This window comes from Lampris incognitus, chromosome 1 (genome assembly GCF_029633865.1).
Source record: "Lampris incognitus isolate fLamInc1 chromosome 1, fLamInc1.hap2, whole genome shotgun sequence".
NCBI lineage: Eukaryota > Metazoa > Chordata > Actinopteri > Lampriformes > Lampridae > Lampris > Lampris incognitus.
Window position 1 is genome coordinate 140,592,665 of NC_079211.1, and position 15,175 is coordinate 140,607,839.

Below are 15,175 nucleotides of genomic sequence, written 5' to 3' on the forward strand. Positions count from 1 at the left end.
GTGCACCCTGCACAGCCTCTGACTGTACTCCCTCTCCCAAGGCTGATTTAAGTGGTGGGGGGGGGGGTAGTGACCAGATACAGGCCCTCTCACACTTGGACTTGTACCTTCCACTCTGATGCACACTCTCGGTCCTTAAGGAAAGGTCAGAGGTCACAGGGGTTCCACAGGTCACCCAGGGGGATGACGTCTGAGCGCGCATATGTGTGTGAATGCGTGTGAGTGTGTGCATGTGTGTACAGTGACCATGAGATACAGATCTGTTAAGGCAGATGGGCATACGGTGTGTGTGTGTGTGTGTGTGTGTGTGTGTGTGTGTGTGTGTGTGTGTGTGTGTGTGTGTGTGTGTGTGTGTGTGTGTGTTTGGGGAGAGGGGAGCAGAAGTTGGATCTACCCTTTGGATTTTTTTCCCACGCCTCCTCCTTCTCCTAAGCATCTGAGGACACAAGCTGGACTGTGTGGAAGACAGTGTATGTGTTGTGTGCGTGCGCGCTTGTGTGTGTGTGTGTGTTGGGTGTTGTTTTGGGGGGGGCGGGGGGGTTAATGGTTGCGCTGCAGAACATTTGTACTGTGGAGTCTGGTTTTTCTAAATTCTATCAGATTGTGTTAATTTATGCATTCAGGCATGTCTGAATGTGTGTCTCTGTCTGTCTGAACATGTGTCTTTCTGTGTGTGTATGTGTGTGTGTGTGTGTATGTGTGTGTGTGTGTGTGTGTATTGATGCGTTGGACTACAGCCAGTGGCCCCCTTCTGTTCCCTCTCTGTATCATCCAATCATGTCGTGGCACAATATTCCAAGAGCAAATCGCAGCTGATCCCAGACCTGCTATGTGAGCAATTACCCATGGTGCTTTGGGGCCACACGGCAAGCTGGACGCGCTCATGCCCTCTGACATAAAGTGTGGAAAGTGTGTGTCAGTGGGGGAGGGTGAGAATGACTGTGTGTGTGCATCGCGTATTAGTGACGATGTGATGATTAAAGTGGTAGTGTGTGTGTGTGTGTGTGTCTGTAAAGGTGGGGGATGATGGGGGGTGCAGGGGGGGGGAGTAGTAGCATCCATGCTCCTTTAGCAACAGCGCGACTACAGTACACTGAGAAAGTGGACAGGGACGCGTAGCAGCATAGGCTAGGATGGGGGATGGGAGCTGAGACTGCCTCGTGGCATTATGATTATTACTTCCGGGTTCAGACCGCACAAAGACGATCTGCTGACGACTGGAAAAGGCGCAAAAGCTCCCTTGACGTAACAAGAACATCGTGAGGCCGAAGACGGCTCGGGTTTGGGTGTCAGTGTTTTAACTCTATATTGTTTAGGCGGGGCCTGTCAGTACGGCGATCTCTTGGTGCGGCGGGATCGTGCAGGTCTGCGGATGCTTGACTCGGGGATTATCGCGATAATCCGCTGTCGCTGTCGGTTATAAGTGTTGCTCCAATCGCGTCGAAGGAATTGAATTGTTGGGCAGAGGTGGCGCCGCCAAATCACATCACTGATTGCATGTTTAGGATTAGGGTTCATTATTAAAGCCACACACACACAAAAAAAAACAGACAAAAGTGCCCCAAATTTTACCCCGATAGATTGAGACAAACAACCAACAGGCAGTAAGTCACAATGTACAGGGGGCAGCGTTAGCCTCAGTTGGTACTGTAACGTGCATGGATAAGTAGACACGCTGGTCCTTCATTAACGAGTCAGACCCTTTAGTCGAGCGGTTAGCGATGTCTCCCGCGGTGCGGGCGACACGGGTTCGCGTCCCGGCCGCGGCAGTTCCTGTAGTTGCCCCCCGAATTCGCTGCAGTACGTCTGCATGGACGCAATGGCGCCCAAGTCCCAGAGTGAAGCTGTGCAGAACGGAGGGGCAGATTAAAGTGACTGAAATCTTCTGTTTTCTAAGAGAGCAGATAGTCCACCATCCGTATTTTCATTAGATGTTTCAGACGGGGGGGGGAGCAGAGGGAAGTGTGACAACACATAGCGTGACTTCGTTTGAACCCGTATACACTGGCAGTGTTTCATTGATTTTAATGGGGCAGCATAATGCGAAAACATGACAGGGAACACATGGGAGATAACCCGAGCAGCGCTGGTGTGTACGCCATTCCCAGCAGTGCGCGTTAATCCGCTCAGCTATCGCGGCGCCGAAAGTTTCCTCTGTGTTTTTCATCATCGTCGGAGAAATAGCTTCTTCTTCCTCCTCTCTCGGTGCGAGGAGACAGGGAAGTTAGAGCTGCTCTCAGAGATGGAAATAGATTATGAAATGCAGAAATTTAAATGATCCCCCCCCCCCCGTCACACAGCAGCTTACAGGGAGATGGATGGAAGACGCAGGGAGAAATGGAAATAGTCAAAAGAACAAACTGAACTGAAATGGATGGTGATCAATGATAGCATGCGTTCACAGTGTGTTGACGTCTAATGCTAAGTGCGTAGCTTGGGGGGAGGGGGGGCGTGATGTGCTGTTTTCCTTGAGTTCCCTATGTGGACACATTAGAGTTAACCACTGAGCAAACATCAGCCTTCATCCATCAAACCAGGCCGACCCCAAACGCCACGATTTTGCATTTCTCCCCCCCCCCTTTTTCTCGCCAAGTGTACTCGGCCAATTACCCCACTCTTCCGAGCCGTCCCGGTCGCTGTTCCGCCGCCTCTGCCAATCCGGGGAGGGCTGCAGACTACCACGTGTCTCCTCCGATACATGTGGCGTCGCCAGTCGCTTCTTTTCACCTGACAGTGAGGAGTTTCACCAGGGGGATGTAGCGCGTGGGAGGATCACGCTACCCCCCCCCTCTCTCGAACAGGCAACCCCCGACCGACCAGAGGAGGCGCTAGTGCAGCGACCGGGACACACACCCACATCCGGCTTCCCACCCGCAGACACGTCCAATTGTATCTGTAGGGACGCCCGACCAAGTGGGAGGTAACGTTGGGGCTTCGAACCGGCGATCCCCGTGCCGGTAGGCAACGGAATAGACCGCCACGCCACCCGGATGCCCCATTTTGCTTCTCTCTTTTTTTTAGGTGCCCGCAGTGGCAAAACATTATGGCTGAAAGTAACAAAACAATGGTGGAATCGGAAAAAAAAGGAAAAGTTAAACATTGTTCCACATACCGCTAGCTGTTCAGCTAACTTGTGGCATATGTAATGATTGTCACTGAATAACATAGTGTGACAGTATGTGTTGCTCTGGGTGTGTTTCTGTTTGTAAACCCCTCCAGGCCAAATGAATGAAACATGCATGTCCAGTCTGTCCCTTATGCCACAAGCCCCACACACACACACACACACACACACTCTTTGTCTCCCCCCCCCCCACACACACACACAGAAGAGTTGTATAGTAACACCTACTGGTCTTAGCACAGCATTACAATAACGGGTAGCGAGAGAGCCTCCGCAGGTTAAAGGGCAGCATTACTGTGTGTGAGCGAGTGTGTTTGAGCGTGCATGCATGCATACACACCCAAGGCGGTGTGTTAGCCGGCCTTACAAGGCCTAAGTTGTCAGCTGCTTGGCTACTTGTGTAGCTTAGACCGAGCTTGCTAAGCCATTGTTGCTGGGCTGCTGCTTTTTTTCTCCCTCTCTTCAGTGTAAAGTAGATAATTAGGCTTCTATTTAGAGAAAAGGCCTGCCCACCAAATACACAGGAGATCCTTACTTCATTAAAAACCAATTATAACACACACGCCAGCTCAATACACCACTCATGCCACAATTGTCTTCTCTCACACATCCACATTTTCACGCTCTCTTATGTGTTTGCTCCCACTTTCTCTCGAACACATGTGCAGTGGTGCATGCTCGCACACACGCGTGTACACAAACGGGTTTGGGTTGCTCACATTATCTTTGCTTACTCTCTCTCGTACACTTCTCTCGCAGGCTTTCCGCCCTCGCTCTCCCTTTTTCTCTCTCACTCTCTCTCAAGAGATTGTACGGTCCTGATCCTCCTCTTAGCTGTGGAATCGCCAGCGTTGCAGTACCGCTCTTACATAATAACCTTGGGATGGCTGAGGAAAGTGTCAGTCTTGCAGCTTGACCTTACGTCAAGCTTGCGTCAGAGCGAAGCCCCGCCCACACGTCTGACGGGGAGAGGCTGGTAGACGGCCGCGCAGTAATCGATGGAGCCGAGTGGCTCCCTGCACATCTTGTTTTAGGAACTCACATTCTCCACATTTCCTGAGCTCCAAGTTTGTTCCCCTAATCTGGTACCATGAAATCAAAAGCTTAAGGGACTTCAAAATAAATTTGCATTCAGAACAATAAGAACTGGGCCTCCTCTAAACGCCACACAGATTTGAACGTGTGTTTAATCGTCACAATATGCAAAACGCAGCCACGGCTACAGTTTAGCAAGTCAGCAAGCGTGCATTGTTGACTAGATGCGGAAGTGGGAGTCCTTTAGTGATGGCGCCACAAAGTAAAGCCATTCTGTTGAGTTGATAAAGGGAAGGAGGTGGCGAGGACAATACCAATAGTGATGATACACAGAGCTGTCTCCACAGAGCGATGACATCACTTCCTTTAGCAGTGTGACGGCTTAGCAAATCATCGCTGTGACAGCCAGACGAGTGCAGTGAGTGGGTGGTCACCGTGGCAACAGCGATGCTGTCATGACCGTCTCCCTATATCTTACCTGACAGTCCCCGCTGGCAATGAGCACACACACACTCGACAATGAACACACCCACACACACACTCACAAAACACTTCATGGAATATACAGACACACGCTTACATACTTTCTTTTTTTTTTCTTCCTCCCTCCCTCTGTGTTTGCAGCGCTGTGTGAAACGTGTACTCGAACCCTCCCTGAAACACTAATACTGTGAAATGCCTAACACAAAACAATGCACATGCCCACACAGCCATGCTGCTCCAATGTAATTACGAGACGGAGAGAACGGTACAATCTCCCATGGGGTAAAAACACATGCGGCAAAAAAAGAAAAAAAAGAAAATACACCTAAATCACTGGAGAGCAACGGAACAAAAAACAATTACCGAGATAGAAAAACTGAAAATGTGGCTTACAGAAATCCTATTCAATTAAGTATGTGTTTTCACACCGCCACAGCAGGTGTGGGCCAGATGCATTCAGCTCGTCTTAAGCCGTAAAAACTCACTTGTTTAATGATAAGCATTTTTGACGGTGTTTCAGTCAAGTGGCAACAGTGAAGAGACAATGGATTAGGTGCGTTGAATGAGAGAAGATGGTGTGCGCTCACACACACACACACACACACAATCGTTAGCATCACGCTGCTGCCCCGTCCCGTGTTTAGCGCTCTTATTTCGCCTGTTGAAAACTGTTATGTGCTGCAGTGCAAGTGACCTGTTTAACACACTATAAATAGTTTGTTACCAGCCGCCTCCATTGACAGCTCCGCGGCCGTGTGTATGTGTCCTTTACCCAGTTCGTCCCAGTCCGGTGCACCGCTCTGACCCAGTTTGGGGCCAGTTGGCCAGGAATTGGTATAAAAATTGGGTCACGTCTTGAACAACACCAGAATTCAAAGTACCGGATACACCGCCTACGGCACACATTCGCAACGTGTCGACCGGCAGGCCTCCGTTAGGTCACCATTCGTGGGCTTCCTGTGATAAGACAGGTGTTGATTTCAGGCGTCCAGTGGCAGGTAAGTAGGCGCCCCTCTTAAAGTCACAGCGACTTCACTTCTTCAAGCGCGCAACGATCACCCTTCTACTTCGGCATTTGGCGAGTGCCGGCTATTTGGCAATTAGCTGTTATCATAAATACACCAGCGATAGAAAGTAACAACAAGGACGTTTGTTTGCATGTAAATCTTGAGGTCTCGGGTTTGAGCCCCTGTTTCGTCGAGTGTTCACACTGCTGACGTGTACTTGAGCAGGTTCAGGGACACATTTCTGTAGGGGGGTACGTGCTATTATTACTATTAACTGTAGTCATAGAAACAATGATAAATTCTGTACTTAGATTATGATCAGAATACATACTGCAAGGGCGTCCGGGTGGCATGCCGGTCTATTCCGTTGCCTACCAACATGACAATTGCCGGTTCGAATCCCGGTGTTACCTCCGGCTTGGTCGGGCATCCCTACAGACACAATTGGCCGTGTCTGCGGGTGGGAAGCCGGATGTGGGTATCTGTCCTAGTCGCTGCATTATCACCTCCTCTGGGAGTTTAGGGTGCATGTTCAGGGGGGGGGTAGTGTAATCCTCCCACCCACTACGTCCCCCTGGTGAAACTCCTCACTGTCAGGTGAAAAGGAGCGGCTGGCGACTCCACATGTATGGAGGAGGCATGTGGTAGTCTGCAGCCCTCCCCGGATCGGCAGAGGGGGTGGAGCAGCGACCGGGACGGCTCGGAATAGTGGGGTAATTGGCTGGGTACAATTGGGGAGAAAAGGGGGGAGGGGGGCCACACAAAAAAATATATGCATACTGCATTTAAGGTTGTGATGGATAACTGAGAGACGGCGACAGACAGAATAGACTAGGCTTCTGTCTGCAACCTCCTGAGTTCTGTAACAGTTTCTACTCCACAAACTGATTCTTACCATTTTCCCGCCTCTCCTTTGACAACTGGTGCTGCCAACTATGTCTCAGTACAACACATTTAAGTGTACAAAAATAATACAGTGCAAAGATGGGGTTTGGACATGATTTACATCAGTATCTAATGTTGGCTGACCCTTTGTCAGTCTTCGAGGTCAAACCGAGCACCTTGTGGTATTATCTGTCGAAGGCACATTTAAGACAACAGTTAAAACACAAACGTGCACGTTTTTGAGTTGGTTTTGTAGTCGCTCATTGCTTATTTCAACGGCTTCCACTGGGTAGGATTATCCCAGGGAAAAAGACGCAGTGCACAGTGACGCGTTCCACATTTTGAGAAGTCAAACGCAGAAGAGAAGGCACGTGGACACAAGGCCGGTCGTGGTGACGCTTCAGGAGAACCAAAGTTGTTGTGGCTGGGAAGTAGAAACGGCCGAACCGGGTTCCTGAAAGAACTCAACCGACACATTCGTTAACATAGATAGCTAGAAATCTAGATGGGGGTAAAGAAAACCCCATTAAACAATCAGATGATGTACCGGGGCAACATGGCCCTGTAAGACTTGGGAGTGCCTGAGCCAACACTGCAGGTACCATGCATCCTCGCAGGCGTCAGCAAGTTAAACAAAAAAAACCCCAGCGAACTCCAGGGTTGGAGCTTTAACTGCTGAGATAATGTGCATTATACTTGACGGGCACGAAGAGCAACAGCTGCGAGTGCCCGCCCCGTCATTTAGACACGACACCCTCTCCAGTGATCCTCATCTTGAAGGGATTATCCCATTATGAATACTGCACACTCATTCCTCCTCAAGTGCTCAAAATGTGCAGGCATGGTCACCGCAATTTCCCTCTTGGGGCTTAAATCCGTTTCTGGCGACAGACACGGCGGGCAAACGGCGAGGGCGCTGCATGAGCACCGCCAAGGGTTCGGTTTCCGAAGGGGCCACCGATCGTGCGAGAGTATGCACACGTGCATAAAAAAGGGCCCACTGCTTACTGATCAATACACTTAAATAGCAGAATAGTACACACACGGAGAGAAAACGCACACTTTCTGCAATCCACATACGAACACCCTGCGCACAACCAACGACCATGATATACAACCGAAATCAAATTTGGAAACTTGTGTTGTAGTGTGCACACACGAGCACGCAAACATACCCTTCCTCTTGCACGTACTGTGTATGAACTGCACATACTGGGTCATTTAAAGATGCTTTTAAGGGAGGCGAACGGGCAGATTGGCACAAAGACGGGGGTAAAAGATATGTGTTTAAGGTAAAAGCACTCGCACTTCCAGTTCTGGCTGTTGACTTTGCTGAGTAGTGGGACCGGTGGTGCGCAGAATTTAGCGTACCACGCAGACTCTCCTCCGGGGAGAGCCGCGCTCGGAGATTATGTTTGAACGGCTGTTTCAGCTGTAGCTTAAGCCAGGGCGCGGCGGAGACAACCGGCTCGTGGAGAAATAATTTAGGATTAGATTGGTTGTCTAATCTCTTTATAGAGTGTGCCATCTCAGCAGACACGCCTACCTCCCTCCAGATTTATCTCATATCTCTGAACAGGACCTGCGGTATTTTATCTACATCGTGTTCTCCCGCCATACGGCTGTTATGGACGCTGTGGTCAGGGACGATGCCGGTGTCGGTGCCTGATAGAGCGAGATAACCATAGAGTCGCTTTCGCTTTGTGCCTTCGGTTGGGGCTGTACATGGAGCTACCGATTCACAGTAAGTAAATTAAGAGACGCGAGCAAAGATTTTTGGAATATTCAAACCCAGGACAAATATCTGCATATGTCCCCGAAACATCCATAAAGGACATCGCTGGGGGGGGGGGGGTCTCAGGATCCTGTAATTACGTGTGTCCTTCAGTGATGTAACTTGCTATTTCAGCACAAAGACCCTCTCTAACCTGCAGGAGCCTCTTCTTGTTATACACCGTATTGTGTGTGCATGTGTCCGTGTGTGCATGTGTGTGTGTATGTTTGTGCACGAGAGTTGTCCTTTTTGTCCCCATCATTAGAAAAACTCCTAAAGGAACAAACGAAATGTCCAGATGTCACTGCAACCTCACCTTGCAGCACTTCTTAAAACCCTCCACACTGTAGCACACACACACACACACACAGCCTTGTCCCACAGGGGTTTTTTTTTTTTTTTTTGGACATCTTAATCAGCTCTCCAACCGAGCTCTGAAAAGCTGAAAAGCACAGCGGCTGAATCAGAAATCGTCCCTCAGCAACCGCTTCAGAAAAGTGTGTTTAACCGTGGTTATATAATTCCTCTCTCTCTTTCTGCCTGCAGCCCAAATCGAAGTTATACCATGCAAAATCTGCGGCGACAAATCATCGGGTATCCACTATGGAGTCATCACGTGTGAGGGGTGTAAGGTAAGGCTCGCTGTTACGGATCTCTTCCACGTGTACTAAATATTTCTTTCACAATAGCCCGTTCTTGCCCCTCAGCCTCAGGAACTGCACACTTACGTACTTGAGTCAAACACTTGATGGGAACACAATAGATAAGTTTTTTGTGAGGCCTTCCTCGGTGAACCATTAAAACAGCGCACACTTCATATCCTAGGAGGATCTGTCATTTTGCAGTCATTGACACCACTTCATTGACATGTACCCAGGGTTTCTTCAGACGGAGTCAGCAGAATAATGCGTCCTACTCCTGCCCCCGCCAGAGGAACTGCCTCATTGACAGAACCAACCGCAACCGCTGCCAACACTGCCGCCTGCAGAAATGTCTCGCGCTTGGAATGTCCAGAGATGGTGAGAGCTCAGAATATATTTGAGATATTTATCGCTTTATATAACAATTACAAATATATATATATATATATATATACGTATATAAATATGTGCACACATAAACGGAAGTGTCGCTGCCCGTAGAAATGAACTAGAGCTAAAACTCCAAAGATATTCACTGGACCGGCCAGTTATTGGTAGGACAGAGGATTAAAATGCCTCCTTCGGGGCGTCTGGGTAGCTTAGCGGTCTATTCTGTTGCCTACCAACACGGGGATCGGCAGTTCGAATTCCCATGTTACCTCCGGCTTGGTCGGGTGTCCCTACACACACAATTGGCCTTGTCTGCGGGTGGGAAGCCGGATGTGGGTATGTGTCCTGGTCGCTGCACTAGCGCCTCCTCTGGTCGGTCGGGGCGCCTGTTCGGGGGGAAGGGGAACTGGGGGGAATAGCATGATCCTCCCATGTGCTACGTGCCCCTGGTGAAACTCCTCACTGTCAGGTGAAAAGAAACGGCTGGCGACTCCACATGTGTCGGAGGAGGCATGTGGTAGTCTGCAGCCCTCCCCGGATCGGCAGAGGGGGTTGAGCAGCGACCGGGACGGCTCGGAAGAGCGGGGTAGTTGGCCGGGTACATTTGGGAAGAAAAAATGGGGAAAGATTTTTTTTAAAAATGTCTCCTTCAACTCCTCTTGCTTTTTTCATACAGCGGTAAAGTTTGGTCGCATGTCCAAGAAACAACGGGACAGCCTGTATGCAGAGGTTCAGAAGCACCAGGCACGCCTTCAGGAGCAGCGGCAGCAGCAGACGGGTGAGGCAGAAGCCCTGGCCCGTGTTTACTCCTCCAGTCTCACCAATGGACTCTCCACGCTCAATCATGAAATTGGAGGAACCTACGCCAACGGGCACGTCATTGAGCTGCCCAAGGGAGGCCACGGAAACGGAGGGGTACCAGGGGGCTACTATGGCATGGACTCTACCCAGCCGTCTCCAGACCAGTCGGGTTTGGACATGTCAGGCATAAAGCACATTAAACAGGAGCCAGTGTATGACTTGACGCCAGTCCCCAACCTGTTCAGCTATGGAGGCTACCAGGACAGCCAACTGGGGCCCAATAATGTCAGCATGGGAGAGCTAGGTAAAGGCCAACTGACATGCCCCCCCACCCCCCGCATGTGCAGTTCAGTGCTGCATACATGAACCTGATCACATACATAGAAAATAGTTGATGAAGAGAGTGAGTCAGAGTGCTAATCAGAGCAGAACAGGAGATCAGACAGGCTTACACACAGCTAGCTGACAATGTGTCATGTTACCAACGTATGTACAGCTCAGGCTTTTAGCACACTTAAGGACTTAATATAAGTCCAAAGGAAAGTTTATTCAAGTAAAACAGTGAAGGGACATCTACTGACAGTGCCTATGTAGGGAATTCACTTGGGCACTGTTTTTTTTTACACTGAAATACATGAGCGTGACTTACCCATATACTGTACTACTTCTTACTTTTTGGAGACATTAATCGCTTTACATTTCACTATACCATCATATGTTCCTCTCTACATTTTATCTACGAACTGATGTACAAACGCAATGATGTTCGAGATGGCACTGAATAAAAATTTCAACAAACAATCCACCTTTCTAGATCGTATCGCCCAGAACATCATCAAGTCCCACTTGGAGACGTGTCAGTACACAGCAGAGGAGCTGCAGCAGCTTGCCTGGCAGACACACTCCTATGAGGATGTCAAAATGTACCAGAGCAAGGTGAGTGACTGTGTGTGTATGTGTGTGTGTGTGTGTGTGTGTGTGTGTGTGTGTGTGTGTGCGTGTGCATGCACACGTTATGACAATAACACCAAATATATACCTATCTCATCTATATCTCCATACAGCACATACGATTTTCCAACCCTCTGTATGACTGTGGGCTTTCCTTTCCGTTTGCTGTGCTTTCAATTCAAACTTTCCTTTATCTTCTCTGTTCCTACTTTTTTACATCACTATCCGTGTGTGTGTGTGTGTGTGTGTGTGTGTGTGTGTGTGTAACCATGTATGTAGAAACTCTGTTCCATCACCACGTCTTTATTCTCCCCTCTGTGTCCAATGCATTACTGGTCATTATTGTTGAAGCCTTGAGAGTTATTTTCCGTGGAGAGTGTAACAATGGGAAATGATGGGCCACACAAAGGCAATTTGCTTGTTTTGGTATTTTGGATTATTGAAATGGGAAAACAGCTATTTCATTAGCAGGAGTTCTAACTCAGTTCAGCGTATTTTCTTCACCTAACATGAAAAAAAGAGACACGTTGCTGTGTTCTGGGTTATACAATTCAGTTAAACATCAGCAGATACAGTGGCGGCTGGTAATGGAAAGGATTTGTTGTACGTGTGGGTGTCTGCTGGGGAAAGACCGAAATTGGGGAGAGCAAGAGTTTTACAAATATTTTACATAGATTTTTAATAATTTTTTTTACCTCGATAAACCTAAATATAATAAGAAATTAATCACAAAATGGGTGTGCTTGTTTTCAGACACGGGACATGCTGTGGCAGCAGTGTGCCATCCAGATTACACATGCTATCCAGTATGTGGTGGAGTTCGCCAAGCGCATCTCAGGGTTCATGGAACTGTGCCAGAATGACCAGATCCTCCTGCTCAAGTCAGGTGAGATGGCCACACTAAAAATGGTACTGTTATCCCGCTATGGCAGTAAGCTCCAAAGTGTAATAACGGGATTTGGTTTTGTCTTGCCGCATGCTCAATAATCCATGTAAGGAAATCCCAGAAAGTTGAACCGGTTCATTTGGACGCAGCGTTGAGCGGGAGAACTACGTGTTTGTGTCCAGATGAACTGGTTCAACTTTCTGGGATTTGATTTTGCATATTCTCCATGCAAATCTACTCACTTGGCCGCCGGCAGCCAGTAATGGGGCTTAAATCGTATTCCTGACAGGTTCAGCGAACTCAGCTAATCCATCTCCTCTCTTTCTATTAGGGTGTCTGGAGGTGGTCTTGGTGAGGATGTGCCGGGCGTTTAACCCTCTAAACAACACTGTGCTTTTTGAGGGGAAGTACGGAGGCATGCAGATGTTCAAAGCACTTGGTAACTAAGGACTTATTTACTACGAGCACATGCAGTATTCTGGTTCAACCCAGTGGTTCCACCTCACTTATCGATACACATATACATGCGCGGTCAAAAACCATACAGCCTCCCTAAACCATCTCTCTCCTTCTCCATGTGTCTGTCTTCCTCAAGGCTGTGATGAGCTAGTGAGCGCGGTGTTCGACTTTGCCAAGAGCCTGTGTTCGCTGCAGCTCACGGAGGAGGAGATCGCTCTGTTTTCGGCGGCAGTACTGATCTCCACAGGTAAGCACATACTGCATGTACCCTTAAGCTACAGACAATGCGTGCGACGCAGAAACAGATCTTTGTTTAATTTTATGCTTTCACAAGTGTTTATTCTGCAGCCAAGCCATTATCTGTACGTGAGAGAACGAACCATACTGTGTACTCTGCATTTAATTTTTTTATGTATTGGAAACCTGAAACGCATATAAGGGAATCAAGTGTTCGTTCCTTTTTTTTTTTTTTACGTCTGTTTGTTTTATTTTCCAGACCGGCCGTGGTTGATGGAACCCCGGAAGGTGCAGAAGCTCCAGGAAAAGATCTACTTTGCCCTACAGCACATCATGCAAAAGAACCACATGGACGAAGATGCACTTGCTAAGGTAGGCCGAGAGGAGCTCAAACAGTGAGTCATGCTGAAGCGGTCCAGAGGGCCCATTAAAGGTTATTTATTACATTTATGCCGCAGGGTTTAAAAAAATAAGACAGCAAAAAACTGTCTACAATTATGCATAAGAATTGAGAATAGAGTCGTCAAATGAAATAAGATTAGGATGACAGCTAATCTATAGATATCCATATTACATCCTGACACTATCATAGGTACTCATTTTAATGGTTACTGTCATGTAGGAGTTTCCTGAAGATAGTCATTTAGCGCATAGCGTCTTATGTCTTCACCGCAGCAGTCAAATGTGAAAGAACGGGGTAGGTAGCAGTGGGTTTGAAGGAGTAAAAAGGAGCTGTGGCTGACAATCAGATATGGCAGACCACACTCTTAGAAGACCCTCACCAACAGACCACCGCATGATCAGCTTTTGTTTGCCATTGGGAAAGGTGCTGACACACCAGCGCCAGCGACTGTTTCATTCTGAATGGATCTCTCGAGGTCTGAAGTGGTCAATCAACAGTGCAGCTACCTGTACAACCATCCATCTGTGTCAATAAGTTAAACAAAAATGACAGTGGGAGGGTGTCCGGGTAGCATAGTGGTCTATTCCGTTGCCTACCAACACGGGGATCGCCGATTTGAATCCCCGTGTTACCTCCAGCTTGGTCGGGTGTCCTTACAGACACAATTGGCCATGTCTGCGGGTGGGAGGTCAGGTGTGGGTATGTGTCCTGGCTGCTGCTCTAGCACCTCCTCTGGTCAGTCAGGGCGCCTGTTCAGGGGGGAGGGGGAACTGGGGGGAATAGCGTGATCCTCCCACGTGTTACGTCCCCCTGGCGAAACGCCTCACTGTCAGGTGAAACGAAGTGGCTGGCGACTCCACATGTATCGGAGGAGGCATGTGGTAGTCTGCAGCCCTCCCCGGATCAGCAGAGGGGGTGCAGCGACTGGGACGGCTCGGAAGAGTGGGGTAATTGGCCGGATACAATTGGGGAGAAAAAGCGGGGAAAAAGCCAAAACAAACAAAAGAAAAAACGGGTGGGATGAAAGAACAGTGAAGGTGAAAAGAGAGAAGAAAAAGACGCATAAAGCCTTAAGTGTTAAGAATAGTTGAGCTCCAAAAAGCCACACTTCAATCCCTGTTGTTGGAGTTTACCTGGATTCATAGAAAAGTGGGACGACAAAACACTTACTGTGTAAAAAAAAAAAAAGAGAGAAAGAAAGAAAAGAAAGTTCTGAACACTGTCGCTCAGTTCCCATCTCCTGCTCCCTGTAGTTAACCTAACTTTCTAACCCTGTTCGTGTCTGTCTCTGTCTCGTCTGGCAGCTTATCAGTCGGATCCCAACGTTGTCGGCCTTGTGTACACTCCACACAGAGGAGCTACAGGCCTTCCAGCAGCTCCACCCCGAAACGGTCAACGTTCTCTTCCCTCCGCTCTACAAAGAACTCTTCAACCCTGACCCCAACTCTGCCATGGCCATGCCCAAGTGACTGTCTGTGAGCCCACAGCATGGACTGGTACCAGTGGAGGACGACCAAAATGAGCAGGAGACCACTGTGTCCAACAAGATGATGGTGACCATGTTGACCGTGCCATTACTGTGGCAACCACATGGTCCGGAGCTCACTGAGCCAGAGACGAGGCTGGGAGAGTTGAGGAGTCATCCGCCAGAAACTTACAGTTACCGCCAACAATACTAGGAATGTCCAGCACTTACCCCATCCTATTCACCGATACAGTCTGAAGAATGTATATATGAATAAAATGCATCCCCGGTCTCAACCTACATGGGGCACTCTCCTCTCTCCTGAACTGAACTGACTGACCAGAAATGTACAGACTTAAATATCTAGGAACAATTTTAAGCCGTCAATCTTTGAGAAAAAAAAAAGAGGAAAAAAACTGGGTAAGTTAATTTGTTTTAACTTTGAAACTTTTTTTTTTGGTATGGTTATTTTCTTTTCTTTCTTTTTTTTTTTTTATTAAGTCACATGATGACATTATGAAGTTGACAGCCGAATGGGGGGAAGGAATTGTGTGGATTTAGAGAAGCTATTGTAGATAATCTTATAGTGCAGAGCGGATTCCAGTATTACTTCTTGGTCTGTTGAAATAAGTTA

The 15,175-nt window shown here is 48.3% G+C and overlaps 1 protein-coding gene across 1 annotated transcript in view; it reads left to right on the top strand.

Annotated features, from left to right (window-relative positions):
* Positions 1-14,545, top strand: part of rorb (RAR-related orphan receptor B) — an 83,790-nt gene extending 69,245 nt beyond the window's left edge. The window contains exons 5-13 of the mRNA XM_056279972.1: positions 8,851-8,940; positions 9,186-9,327; positions 10,016-10,444; positions 10,955-11,076; positions 11,845-11,977; positions 12,309-12,416; positions 12,573-12,683; positions 12,933-13,045; positions 14,381-14,545. Of these exons, the coding sequence (XP_056135947.1) occupies positions 8,851-8,940; positions 9,186-9,327; positions 10,016-10,444; positions 10,955-11,076; positions 11,845-11,977; positions 12,309-12,416; positions 12,573-12,683; positions 12,933-13,045; positions 14,381-14,545 (1,413 nt within the window). The remainder of the gene's footprint in view (positions 1-8,850; positions 8,941-9,185; positions 9,328-10,015; positions 10,445-10,954; positions 11,077-11,844; positions 11,978-12,308; positions 12,417-12,572; positions 12,684-12,932; positions 13,046-14,380) is intronic.
* The last annotated feature ends 630 nt before the right edge of the window (positions 14,546-15,175 follow it).